Genomic DNA, 14,222 nt, shown 5'->3' with positions numbered 1-14,222 from the left:
CATACCGATCCACAAATACAAAGGTGATCTTAACTTAACAAAAACATTCTTAACCTTAACTTGACCAGGTAAAGAAAAGAAGGAACGAAAGAACCAGATCTACGGATCTTTGAATCATGCGCAAATCGTGCATGGTTCGATCTGAGCTAGTGAGCTGAAAAGAACCATTGGGTCAATTGAACGGGTCTTTTGAACCGGGTCGTCAGAGCTATTGATCTGGTTCGACCCGGGTCGTCGAAATTGAACGAACCACACATCCCTACTTCGAGCCCTTGCTATGAGTGGAACGCGCCAAAACGAAACTGTCAAATTAAACGTAAACAAACCAGCGTTCTACAGCTGTCTCCTACTTTAAGCGAAGTAACGGTCTTCTTTCTCTCTCACACCTGTCAGGGCTCGAAGTCCCGCAAATGCGGTGGGTGCTTCAGGGGAAAGGGGAAGGTAACGCGAGGGCTCGACGCCCTGTTTACTGGAACACTACAAGTGCGCTTCGGAGCTCCTGACTTTGGCTGGAGCACCTTTTATGCGAAGTAACGGTCTTCTTTCTCTCTCACACCTGTCAGGGCTCGAAGTCCCGTAAATGCGAGGGGTGCTTCAGGGGAAAGGGGAAGGTAACGCGAGGGCTCGACGCCCTGTTTACTAGAACACTACAAGTGCGCTTCGGTGCTGTACCGAGGAGCTCTTGACGTTGGCTGGAAAGCACTTATAGGGTTAGGGTGCTTACGGTGGGAATGGTGCGAACGTTGTGGCATATACCCAAAGCAGTAACAGTATGAGTAAACCTTTAATCGTTATTTTATGTCAAATATAAAATAGTCTATTATACTGGATTATTTTATTCTGGTCAGCCTGTAGATATGCATCATATTCCAAATTATAATTTTCTTTATGAATATTTGATCTGCAAGGAAGGGGAATGATACACATTTTAATGTGCTAGCAAAAAAAACATATAAAATCAGATTTGTACTCATTTTACTAATTCTTGTATCATTTCCTGAGTATTAATATTAATTGTTTGAGAATCAGCTGATACAATTATTGCCGTTTTATCCTCATCCTTGGGATTTATATTTGAATCTATCATTTTACTAGTGCTTGGTAAAATATTTGCATAATTTTCAGAAGTATCCAAGGTTGGGAGTTTGATTATTGATGAATCTACTTCAGATGGAGATTCATAAAAGAAGTCAGACTTGCTGATTGGATCAGAAGTATGCTGATCATTACTTATATCAGAATCTGAACTTGTTTCTGAAATTTCCTCTTTCACCTTGGAAACTTGTTCATCTAATTTAATTTTTTTAATTTTCCTTCTATTATTTTGCTTAGTGTTTACTGTCACAGGATCTGCTAAAGATGGATTCTTGCTGTATACTTCAAGCAATTCATTAAGATGTTGAATTCTTCTTTTTTTTTCATTCAGAAGCAACACAAAGTTACTCAACATTGTTTGTTCATCAATTTTCTTCCTTTCAACTAATTCATTCAACTTTTGTTCATATTGAACAACATTTCTCTGAAGTTGTTCTGCATTTGATTTTTGAAGTTGCAAATCATCAATTAGACTTCCTATATAAGAATATCTAACCTGTAAATAAAAAGTCTTTTGAGATGAAAAATTCATAGTATTCTAGACATATATGTAAAGACCTCAGAATATAGATAGATTATTAATAATTATTAATGTTCAAAGTGTATAATGTCATTCTAACATCCTTATGAATGATAAGATACATAAATGTAATGTAATAGAATGAAAGATGGTGTAGAAGTTTTACAGCACAATCATAGCTTCCTTTATGGATAATAAAGACGGCTATGGCACAATGATTCTCTGAGTCTTACAACCTAGGATTGATAAAAGATTTCTGTTAACTGGAAACACCATATTCCACTGGAAAACAGAAAAGTGTGTTTGCAACTGTGACAAATAGGTACTTCAATAATTTAACACCAATCTTTTCAATTACCTGATGTGGTTCAAGTGTTATACAGAATTTGAAGTTTAACTTAATGTTTTGATTGGTGTTAAAATCAATGGAAATTTTGCGTTTTGAACACAATTATTGAACTATTAGTTTTAACCAAATAGCCAAACTGCCATTTACAAGAGCTGGTTAAGCCATCAGTATATGCATATTTATGGGCAACAGAATACCTTAAATACAAATAAAATGAATAACAATGTCAAATGATCAACAACAAAAAATATAAAGTATAACCTAAAAAAGTATCTAACAAAATATAGGAGAGCGAAATGGTTCAAGAGACCATTCCTCTCTGTATATCAGCATTTGAACCAATGAAACTTCTACAATATATAATAGGTATCATTAGTTTCATGCAAGAATCAAGTAATGGCTCAACTCATTTGCCTATGACCAACATTATGGGAAAGTAATGTTTGTTAAGAGTTCCACCATTTATTTTTCTGTAAACAATTCAAAGTGTTGTGCATAAGATCTCATAAGGACACTCAATCATAGATGAAAATATAGTTTATGAATACAGGTAATAAGTAGCAAAATTATTCTGGTTGTCATTTCCTCTAAGATACTCGGAGCTTGTGTAATTGAGGAGAAATTATTGTACTTTGAAGGCATTACCAGTGTTGTTACTATGTTTGTTTGTTACCTTAGAGAAAGACCTATCAATTTTAACTGAGAGCAATACGTAACTAGTGAGAATATATATCTTCAATGATCAAAGGATACAAACTCATCAGTAATGATAAACCACCAAAGTGTCATTCTGTATTTGGTAACTGAAAATACCCTGAAAATTTCATGATCTACCTACCAATCATTTTTTCCTTACTGACTTATAAGTTAGTGCAAACTAAAAATAAATCAGGTAAATCATAATTTAAGTGCTCTTTGATAAGCTAGAAACAATTTTCAGAATTAGCATCTCTTCAAAAATAATTGAATTTTCAAACGTAAAAGCTCCAGTAATCAAATGTTTCCTTAATTTCACTTACTCACCTTCTCAAGATTGCAACAGAAGTATTTAACATGAACATGCTCATTAACATCTTCAGTTATAGTAAGAACATTCTTATCAATATGAAATTTAGCTTTACACGTATTTTCGAAAAAAGAAATTAATTTTTCCCAGTATTCCTTCAGGTTCATACACAATTCTTCAGCCTGTTTCTTCAAGTGTTGATCTAGAATCTATATTATGATCATAAAAAACTACAAATCCATTTTTTTCTACTATACCATTGCTGTTTTGTAAATTTGTAATTCTTCATTAATTTCATGCAATATTATCAGAGAAAGGCAACTTATACCAATGGAGACTTGAATTCTATATACATTCTGATTTTGTTCAATTTTTTTGTAAATTATTCTATTTTCGTTTTCCATTTCCATCAATCTGAAAAACCATATACTTCGTTAATCTATGCATTGACCTATCGCTATCAAATTATTCAAATTGATATTAGGTCTATGTGGAGAACCCAAAATTACTCGATAATGTATTCTAAAACAAGTTGAAGAATGAGCTATCCTATACGCTCATAGACGTAATATCAATATTAGGTCTATGTATACGCTCTATTAGTGTGACGTCACACACTGCCATTTTTGGTTCTACTGTCAGTATTCGGAATCCAAACAAATAAATTGTCATTTAAATTAGTACGGTGTCATTGAAGAAATTGGCTTATTTTCATAAATAAGAGTATTTGAGGAACGATTTTAGTATTAATTGATAGACAGAAGGAACGAGGTTAAGGGCCAGTTGTACCATTTGAATAAACATTGATTAATTCCTGATTTCTCTTGAGAAATCATAGAGTAATCAACGTTTGAATTTTTAATCAATGTTTAGGCAAATGGTGCAACTGGCCCTAATACCAGTAAGTTTGAATCCTGTATCATTCCCCAGATTTTGTAAAAAGCCGTGTTTATTAGTTGAACTTCAAGTTCGAACTTACTGGCATTAATCTCGTGCCTTCTGTCTATCAATTAATAGTAAAAACGTTCCTTAAATAATCTTATTTATCAAAATAAGCCAATTTCTTCAACGACAACGTACTAATTTGAATGACAGTTTGTTTGTTTGGATTCCGAACACTGACAGGAGAACTGAGCGGTGTGTGACGTCATCACTAATAGAGCGTGTTGAGGTTTTTTTGAGCTTCAGCATCTGAGTCTATCTGAAAACTCAAATTTGCATCGGTTTCTATTGTCACAAGGATATTGTTGGTCCTTTGGACTCTCCTTTTTCCGAGCTGACCTGCTGACCGCAACCTCGTCAGAATGCAGAGATATCTCTGCCAGTATGCGAAAGCACTGAACTGAACGCAGCTACACTTCTTATAGATAAAAACAGATTACATTTTTTTCTATGTGAGCCAAGTTGTCAATTCGTCTGTGGTTTGATAACGTAGTGCAGCCATTTGTCTTCTTACAAGAGAACAGTTTTTCAACTTATAAGTAGTAGTGTAGTTTCTTGGACGTAAACAATACTCTAACTTTCTTTTTGAACTATTAAAACATTATAAAATACAACTTGTGAAAATGAATCCTGAATAGTAAGTATCGATTCCATTTGATGTTTTCATTTTACTCAACAATGGTAGGAAGGTGTATTTTGACGTTAATTGCGCATTCCATGGAAATATTTTAATGTTTCCTCATCCAACATTGAAGACTATTTTTTTCCTTCAAATTGGATTCAACCAATGTGAAATAAAATTTACTCATCTACATGTCACGGGTTTACTTTTCATTTTATGTTAGAAGTACTTAAATTCAATCTTACCTACGTCATTTGAAATTGGCACCTTTTAATGATTCATCCATTTGCATACCTTCGTATATCTATTTTTTAAATTTTCATGTTTGAAATCCATCATGTCTATATATTCGTTGTAAGGTAATTCCCAAAGATATATTTTTTGACAGTCATGAAGGGGCGTAATGTTTCTTTGTCCTCATTTCAAAATGTTAGATCTTGGTTCAATCAATTCTTTTATTTAATTATAAATCAACCAATATGCATTTCAGGGTTGCCATGTGTAGGTTGTGTACAACTCATAAGTATTTAGAGAATTACTATATTATTTGTATATAGAATATACCTATAAGTTTTCATTTGATTATTTTAAAGGAAGGGCGATTACTTAAATAATTCTATTATTATTATTATTATATTAGTATTATTGATATGATATCTTTGAAAGAATGTATTATTCTTACTATCTAACAACTGAAAGATTATTGATAAATAATGGCAATAGACTTTGCTATAACCATTATTGAACAATATATTTCCCAATCATTTGAACATTTCAGTATATACCTCTTAATTCCTATGTTATTATAACATCCTATCAATAGAAAGAATCAAATCACTCTAAAAAATTTTAATGTTGATTGAAGAAATAATTTCATAATTGTAACATGGATAATATTTCAAAAACTGTACTGTTAAAACATTTCATGTTTCATTTTCTCTTTCTTCCTTGTAAGTTGAATTTCTTCTTGATATCCTGTGATTATTGTTTTCTATTGTTAAGTAGTTTGTGTAGTCTTGAATTGTGCTCACTGTGGTTCTCTTGGAGTAGGCTTTCAAGATGAATATAAAAGAATGTTTGTGAAGACAAAAACCACCTGAAACAAAAGGAAATCAGATCTGATATCATCAGCTTAAACCAATTCAGAGATGTAATTTAAAGTCCCCCCCCAAATAAAATATTTGAACATGTCAACAATAAAATGCAGAAAAGAAGTAACACAAATGTCACAAGATATTTTAATAGCCAATTTTCTTTGAATGATTCATCTTTCCATGGCATCAGTTTGAAAGTCATTTTAATTTTTTCAATTGAATTCTAAAAATGGGCAACAACAACAAAATTTTCATTGGTAGGAAATCAAGGGTAAAGAATAAGTCAGTTTATTAGCAATAAATAAATATAATGGTACCTCATTCTCTAGCACTGAAATTGTGACTTTATGAAACATTCTTTGAAGTCCTTTAGGAAACATCAATGAGCTAGTTTGAACTCTGTGATAAAAAATTGCACAAGTTCACAATAGACATAGTATAATGAAATTGTAGTAACCACTCTCTTATCTACAAAATCTTTACAAGCATTTTACAAATTGTTCAATAGAATGTGCTTACTAAAACTTCAGTGGGGATACTTATATCTAATTTCCATATAATACAGTACTAAGTACTAGAAACAATAGTTGCAATAGTTAATAAATTTGTAGCTCATTATGTGCACTTCATTTATAACAAAAGTTTTATTTAATGAATATCCCCTATAAATTAACAAAAACTTACATTTACCTTGTTTTTTTTAACAGTTTAATTTTATTCACTTTCTTAGTCTTCACAAATCTTTGATATATTATTGTTTTTCAGCGATTACCTGTTCAAACTTCTTCTTATTGGCGATTCAGGAGTAGGAAAGTCATGTCTTTTGCTTCGATTTGCGGTGAGTATATCGCTCTGAACTCATTCATTAAATATGTATGTGATGGACACCTCATTGAAAGTTACAGGCATTGCTTCAATCAAATATTTTTTCCTTCTTTTGAAACAAAAAAAATCATTAACGAAACCAAGCTTCATCTCCTCCATATAAAATAAAAATTACATACTAATCATCCTTCTAGTTTTAGAAAAACTATGAAAAAGACATTACAAAGGAAGTAACTGAACAACTACTAAACAAGAAACCCAACACCTATTTTGATTTCCAATATAGAAAATTAATTTAGACATTCACTCATTATCCTGGTAACTAAGACCTAAATCTCCAAAATATAAGAATAATATAAACAGTAGCTATCTGTCTTTATGTAAAGAAGCTTTTGGAAGTATGACACTGAGGTCTATGAGAGCTTTACTTTTTAAAAATCTCATATATACTTTTTAATATTCCCACTTTATTAATAGAAATAGATGGAGCTATATGTTGAAACAGATGAAGAATAACAGTAGATTTATATTCCTAGTATATAAAGACTATTTGTCAAACTGCACATCAGAACGGTGTTGGTTTGTTATCACACATGTAATAAACCAATTTCAAATCACTTTTATCATGCACAATAGCCTAAAATCTGTTTCTTACACCTGTTAAAACACACCTTACATCTTATACTTTAGTAAAATCCAGAATTCTTGTGACTAGAAGGAAGTATTTATCATGAGCACACTCGTGGAAGAATTTATTAATGAAAATAAAATACAATCTTGAGATTGAAACCAATAACTGCATTCTTCCTCTCTCACATACGCAAACATACTGTCAGATATTTAAGATGCCCTATTTTCTACCTCTTGGTAGGTGTCAATAATGTTTAAATTTTGGTGAACTCTAAAAGACTAATACAAAGTATCAGTGATGTACTGAGAGAAATGCATGTAGAAAAAAATTTCCTTGTCTCATACAATTATTAAGAATCCCATTGAAATTCAAGTAGCCCAAGAATTTCACATGACAATATAATATCAAAAGGTTCAAGTCAATCGTTATTTTGATGTTTGGTATGCTTTTGTCCACAGGACTATTGGTGTAATGGTTTGGGGGTGTTACTTATTATACCATCATTGTATAGATAATATATTTTTTTATTTTATAATCATTCACATTAATGGCCAGTTTTTTTTGTAGAATTTCTAAGTTCATATCACCAACCACAAAACTTTTATTATCTTTCTCCAAAACAGCCCTTATGACTAAGTCAGTTCACCTGCACTATTGAGGAATCAGAGTGGTAGAATGTGAAATTTTGAGATCCCAGTTATTTCACGTTAACATATGGGCAGGACATCAGAAACACTTGAAATTTTCATGAAACCCATTTTGATCCAAATATCCATACAAATTTTCAGAGATATGGAAATTCCGGAAATTTCTCTTTCATGCATGTTCAACCCAGAATTGTTAAATTTCATATAAGACCATCCACGATCCAAGGTGGATAGGCATACCGAATTTCATTGGAATCGTAAAAAAATTGTGGAAGTTAAGATTTTTACAAGGATGTTGGGATACATGGTTAGACAACCTAAATGCCAATGCAAAAATCGTACTGGTAGAATGCGAATTATTGAAATACCTGAAGATCCAAATTTCGCCTTAGTATATCAAAAAGAGCTAAAATTTCCTTGAAATCACTTACTATCGGTTGTAATACCCATAACAATTTTCCCAAGAATTTCATGTTTGCGCATGCCCAACGCGTACCCTTTATCTAGAAAACCTAAAATTGTTAACTGGATTGTGGATATCTACACCAAATTTCATCACAGTCGGATATGTCTTGTAGAAGTGAAGGCTGTAACAAGGATATGCTGATATACCAAAGAATACGAAACCAAAGTTTTTTAGAATTATTTGAAATGCCATTTGCGAGTAGAAAATTTAAAATTCGAGATCGAAAACAAAAAATGATAATGCTCCCACTACCTCTGATAGACTCATGAGCAACAATTTAATACCAAATAATAACAGTTTTAAGAAAATATCCTTGTCTGTTGGTGTCAATAACAGTGCTGCTGTCTATAATTCAATAAACTTCAAAGAAGTACTGTACTTTCCCTTCAATTTCTAAGTACTAAACACCAATTTCTGGTTTGGAACAATATATATATTTTTTATTGAATTTTTTTTTTTTTTATTGAATATTTTATTTTTCACTCAAATATTATAGAGTGCAGAAATTGTGCTTGATCCAAACTGCCTGTATTTAGATGATTGGTTAAATTGATCTAATCCAATCAATTCTAAGTTAATGTTCATATTTTTCTTTGCAGGATGATACTTACACAGAAAGCTATATTAGCACCATTGGTGTAGATTTCGTAAGTTATTGTTGATCAGTATGTTTTACAAAGTGTAATCATCATTAATTTTGTAGAAAATTAGAACAATTGATTTAGATGGCAAAACAATAAAACTTCAAATATGGGACACCGCTGGTCAGGAAAGATTCCGAACCATAACATCCAGTTACTACAGAGGTGCGCACGGTATCATTGTTGTCTACGATTGTACAGACCAAGATTCATTCAGTAATGTCAAGCAATGGTTGGAAGAAATTGATCGTTATGCATGTGATAATGTCAATAAATTGCTGGTTGGAAACAAAAGTGATCTAACAACTAAAAAAGTGGTTGATTATACCACTGCAAAAGTAAGTTTCTTTATGAAAAAACTTGACTTACAATAATTGTGAAAGATTGTGGGCTTCAGATTTTTTTCATATAAAGCAAATTAATTTTTTTTTCAATATACTGATGAAACTGATACTGAATGAAAGGCGGAATACATAGTTCTTCAATTAAAAATTGCAATGAATTTCTTTTATTCGATTGAAAAAACTAAATTTCATATTACAGTGTAGGCTGTACCAACCATAATTTTATTGTCACTTCTTGAAGAGTTCAAAAATCTGGGAAATATTATCACGTTGAAAAAGCTTGTTATCTATTTAATTGATCCAATTTTTTACTTCTCCATAAGACCAGAAGTGCTGGTCACCCAGGTCGTGTGCCATTGATCAAAACAAGTTATCATCCGAGAGTGCAACGTCTGGAGAATACGGAGGATGGGGTAGGAATTCTCATTTCAACCCTTTCCAAGTATGTCTTGACCACTTTCTCTACATGGGGTCGAGCATTGTCATGCTATATCATGCTATAAAATCACTTTATCATGTCTCTCGTTGTATTGCGGCCGTTTGTCTTTCAATGCTCGGCTCAAACGCATCAATTGCGTTCGATAACGATCGCCTGTGATTATTTCAGTCGGTTTTAACAACCCATAATACACTACGGTGAGTTGATCCCTCCAAATACTGAGCATGACCTTGGAACCTTGAATATTTGGTTTGACCGTCGACGTGGAAGCATGGCCGGGATATCCCTACGATTTTCTGCGCTTGGGATTGTCGTAATGTTCCCATTTTTCGTCTCCAGTCACAATGCGATGCAGAAATCTCTTCAGTCTTTGCCTTGCAAGCAGCTGTTCACAAACAAAACGCCGTTCAACATCTCTTGGCTTCAACTCGTACGACACCCAATTTCCTTGTTTTTGAATCATTCCTATTACTTTCGGGCGTTTTGAAATGGCTTTTTGCGTCACTCTCAATGATCCTGCCAATTCTTGTTGCGTTTGACACGAGTCTTGATCAAGTAATGCCTCCAATTCTGCATCTTCGAAAACCTTCTCTCTTTCACCGCCATGCTAGTCTTCGATGTGTTAAAATCACCGTTCTTGAAGCGTTGAAACCACTCTCGGCACGTTCTTTCACTAATAGCGGCCTCTTCATAGCTATTTGAGAGCATTCGATGAGTCTCAGCCGCGAATTTCGTCATATTAAAGCAGAAAATTAAAACCTTCTGCAAATGACGAGAATTTGGCTTGTAAGCTGACATATTTAATCGAGAATAACTTTATGATGCTGACACAAATCGACTAATATTTTTTAATAATAATTTCAGACCTTCGTATCATAATATTTTTTCAATATATTCAGTGAAATATGAAAAATAATAATTAATAAACCATTATGTGATATTTCCCAATATGTTTCTGTTTGTTGATTATCTACTTGCTTTGAAGGAATATGCCGATCAATTGGGAATTCCGTTCTTGGAAACTTCTGCAAAAAATGCTACCAATGTTGAACAGGCCTTCATGACTATGGCTGCAGAAATCAAGAATCGAGTAGGACCCCCATGTTCACCATCTGACCAAGCTAGCAAATTGAAAATTGATCAGAGTCGCCCAGTTGAATCAACAAAGTCTGGATGCTGCTGAAAATCTAAAGGGTCAGTAACTAAAAAAAAAAATTAATATCAAAATTCAGTGTTAAGAAAAAGAATAAATATTTGGGCTCAGTTTCATCATTAAAATAACATTAAATATTAGGGCTTTTACTTTTTTCAAATGACCTAAACGTAAAATAGCATGTTTGTTAATAACTTAAATGTAATTTAGTATTATTCTACGACTAAAACTTCTTGACACAAAATGTATATGTTGAAGTATATTCAGAGATAAATGGCTATATGTTCATAAAACTTTTTTATGCTCATAGGTGCATGTAACATTTCAAAATACTCAGGGGTGATTGTAACATTGTAGTGGCCTTGGATATGTTCTTTACAACTTTTTATTAACACTGACAATTATTCCATATGCTAAAGCTAGTAATTGACAACCATAAATTGTGTATTGTGATTTTTATTTAAATTTAAACACTCCAAACCCATGATGAGTTTATTAAAAATATTCACTACAATGTTGAAATCAATTATAAATACCCCATGTATTTTTGGATGTTACATCCTTATAGGAATTTTTATAAAAAAAATTTATGGACATATAGGCATTGGCCTCTGAATATATGATATTAGTGATAACTGTTATTGAGCGCTCGTTCCCCATACAGAGCAGTATATTATGTCGTCGAGATATCAGTATTTTTTCGAATTTTCAGCCTGGGGGTTGAGGGTTTCAAAAGATTAGGTTCGGCTCACTGATGACGAATCTGTGGTCTGTCCGTAAACATGATAACTTTCAAACAGAAACACCTAGAACATTTCAGGTTTGTACCTTGAATGCCGCGGTTGAGTTCTTTAATGGGTACAATCAAAGTTGAGGTTCCTTAAATATTGCTGTTAAAAATATAATTTACCAAATAACTTACTAAACTCAAGATTCCAAGCTTGGTGCAAAAATTTTTGTTGATTGCTCAACAACTGACTAGGTTGAAATTCAGTTTGTAATATGAAAAATAATGACATGAATATTCCGGATGTTAGGAGGAAATCATCAGAACTCCTCATCTAGATAAAATTACCGACAAGAATGACATAATAAATCACATCTTTAACATATACAAGAGTTCTGCAGCCTCCAATAGGCGCTCGGTTGACGAGCGCTCAAAACCACCTGTTACCAAGTCAGTGCTTTTCTCGAATTTTGTTTTCAATTGATTGGATTTTGAATAAAAAGTTCAACTTCTAGTAAAGTGTACTAATGTCGGGAAGTGCTTCATCAAATGAAATGACAAACTAGGATTGTCATGTGTGTGAATAGTAGATCTTCAATAGATTAAGTTATCATACAATTGTCAATCAGATTTTAAGTTGAATTTTATTTGAATTTGCTTCATTTATTTTATACATTTTGATTGGTGTTTTCGGTATTTGCAATAAAGTTATAAGAAACCCTGGTGCAACAACTTTTATCTAAAAAGTATTGATTTGAAATTATTGACCTGTGCAATGTTCCTGATCCAATTATTTACTATTCTAGTTCTTTAGTCATGACGCTTTTGGAATTTTAAAATAAAGGAAAACTTCTTGAATCTCTTCGTCAGTAATTCTATATGTAATAAGATTGCTTGATTCTATCTGAAAAATGCTACTTAAAAATCAAAAATTTCAATAATACCCTTTCTAGAAATATAATAGCACTGTAATTTGATTTCATGTTTGATGAAATTATTAATCAAAGGAAAACAAAATACATACAATAAACACCAGGGTTTTTATACATTTTTTTTTATTTCCTCTCTTTAATTATTGCCAGCTTTTTCACAGTTTTGTCTTCAAAATCTGATACACTCAGAATTGCATTAATTCTACTTTAATTTTCAAAACAGAATTTGTCACGTCGTTCTCTGTAATTTAATTTTTTCATTGCAGGTGGGTGACTATTTTAATCTTCTGAAGTTTTCGTATGATGGCACGAAGCTACTAGTTATAGTACTATCCCATCTGTATAAATAGTTTTTTATTTCGTGTATTTTATATTTTAGGTTATTTTTTCTTTAAACGAAAGGATACAAAATCAAAATGAAGGGTCTAATTAGTACATTGTGACTCATTTATTGTCGGAAAATAGTTTTCCTTCTGAAAATTGCACACGTAGATTCCAGTTTATTTATTTCCTTCTCCTAATATCAAATTTGTAGATATAAATATGATACATAATAATTACATAGGATAATGAGATTTTTAAAATGTGTAGTTTGTTTTCATAGGTGTGAAAATTTGTTATTCAAGTGCAGTATGTCGAAATAAGGATTCTTTTGTTGATACATTCAATACAAATATAGTTCCATCCTTTATTCATTTCTCACTTTTCTTATTTTACCAAGCTTTATTCACAAATAGAGAGTAGCAATTCATAATTAAATCAATTCAATCCATGCTATCACTAAAATATTGAAAGAAATCATATTTTTATTATCATTAATAATAAACAACCTGGTTATTTTTCTATTGTACTGATAGCAAATATATATTCAAAAATCTGCAAATTCTTTGACTGTAAATTTTTTTAATGTTACTGTTTCAAACCTGGCCACAATAAGTGTTTAACTCTTCCAGTAAGATTTAAGTTTTGAAAAAAGGTAAGTTTGAAAGATGGAATGATGTGATTCTACAATATAGCATTTATAGGTCTCAAAATAATTAGCAAATTAAAATAAAAAAATAAAATATAACCAAAAATATTTAGTTTCCATTGTAGTTTTATTGATTAGTTTAGTTTTCAATCTAGATGAAATACTAACTCTCGAGTTATATTAAAAATTTTCTAAGAGATTTTACATGCACAATAGATCTTTCGATCAAGATGCATGCAAGGTCAGATATGATCTTTGGGCCCTCCTCTAATCTAAATCTTATCTAGGTTTCACGAAAACTATTGGAATGGTAATATTGATTTCAGTTAGTTTATCTAAATTCTAGTATTTTGGAGTATATTAAAACCTTATATTCAGAGTTCCATAATCAAATGGAATTTTTTTTTATTCAATGTTCGAAATGAAGTATTTTGAACAAATTGCCATTCTAGGTTGATTGCAAGTAAAATTTGGATTCAGTGTTTCCACACAGGCGGCCTTTACTGAATCATGATAATCAAGACATGTATTTCTACTTGTATGTTTATTGATTGTCACGCAGTTTTCATAATTTTTATCCTGGAAAATAATTTAAAATTGATTCGTTAACTATTTTATTACTATGAAGGAAAGTTTCCACTTGATGAATTGCCTTTTTTAGTAATTCTTCAACTTAAGTGTCCTTAATCTTGGATAAATCTCAAAAGGTGCATTATCTCATTAGAATATAACATTGGATGTGGAGTGGCTTGGAACGTATCCATAATTTAAAATTATGGAATCATGGGTTCCAATCTCTGGTTTCCATATATTTTCGAA

The 14,222-nt window shown here is 31.9% G+C and overlaps 2 protein-coding genes across 4 annotated transcripts; one reads left to right on the top strand and one right to left on the bottom strand.

Annotated features, from left to right (window-relative positions):
- Positions 1 to 958: 958 nt before the first annotated feature.
- LOC123670825 (putative leucine-rich repeat-containing protein DDB_G0290503) lies at positions 959 to 3,559 on the bottom strand. Of its 2 annotated transcripts, none has more exons than XM_045604388.1 (3): positions 3,228 to 3,559; positions 2,988 to 3,172; positions 959 to 1,591 (listed from the first exon to the last, which is right to left on the bottom strand). In XM_045604388.1, the coding sequence occupies exons 2-3, from the start codon at positions 3,135 to 3,137 to the stop codon at positions 971 to 973; spliced, it is 771 nt and encodes a 256-aa protein (XP_045460344.1). In that variant the 5' UTR covers positions 3,138 to 3,172; positions 3,228 to 3,559; the 3' UTR covers positions 959 to 970. The 2 variants fall into 2 exon arrangements, with proteins under 2 accessions (XP_045460344.1, XP_045460343.1); XM_045604387.1 differs by having other exon boundaries at positions 2,988 to 3,179; positions 3,228 to 3,556.
- Positions 3,560 to 4,301: 742 nt separating this feature from the next.
- On the top strand, positions 4,302 to 13,128 carry LOC123670827 (ras-related protein Rab-1A). Of its 2 annotated transcripts, XM_045604389.1 has the most exons (6): positions 4,302 to 4,549; positions 6,394 to 6,466; positions 8,797 to 8,844; positions 8,901 to 9,176; positions 10,607 to 10,815; positions 12,700 to 13,128. In XM_045604389.1, exons 1-5 carry the CDS (start codon positions 4,536 to 4,538, stop codon positions 10,802 to 10,804), a joined length of 609 nt encoding a protein of 202 aa, XP_045460345.1. In that variant the 5' UTR covers positions 4,302 to 4,535; the 3' UTR covers positions 10,805 to 10,815; positions 12,700 to 13,128. The 2 variants fall into 2 exon arrangements, with proteins under 2 accessions (XP_045460345.1, XP_045460346.1); XM_045604390.1 differs by lacking the exon at positions 12,700 to 13,128 and having other exon boundaries at positions 4,379 to 4,549; positions 10,607 to 10,816.
- The last annotated feature ends 1,094 nt before the right edge of the window (positions 13,129 to 14,222 follow it).

Source organism: Harmonia axyridis, chromosome 1, assembly GCF_914767665.1.
Source record: "Harmonia axyridis chromosome 1, icHarAxyr1.1, whole genome shotgun sequence".
Taxonomy (NCBI): Eukaryota; Metazoa; Arthropoda; class Insecta; order Coleoptera; family Coccinellidae; genus Harmonia; species Harmonia axyridis.
This window is presented reverse-complemented; position numbering and strand designations above follow the sequence as displayed.

Excerpts from the sequence above, each read along its gene's own strand:
- LOC123670827 (XM_045604389.1), top strand. Across the intron at positions 6,467-8,796 it reads GTCTTTTGCTTCGATTTGCG|GATGATACTTACACAGAAAG; the intron begins GTGAGTATATCG and ends TTTTCTTTGCAG. Across the intron at positions 9,177-10,606 it reads TTGATTATACCACTGCAAAA|GAATATGCCGATCAATTGGG; the intron begins GTAAGTTTCTTT and ends CTTGCTTTGAAG.
- LOC123670825 (XM_045604387.1), bottom strand. The coding sequence starts at position 3,380 with ATGGAAATGGAAAACGAAAATAGAATAATTTACAAAAAAATTGAACAA. Across the intron at positions 3,180-3,227 it reads AAATTTACAAAACAGCAATG|ATTCTAGATCAACACTTGAA; the intron begins GTATAGTAGAAA and ends ATCATAATATAG. Across the intron at positions 1,592-2,987 it reads TCTGTTGCAATCTTGAGAAG|GTTAGATATTCTTATATAGG; the intron begins GTGAGTAAGTGA and ends TTTTATTTACAG.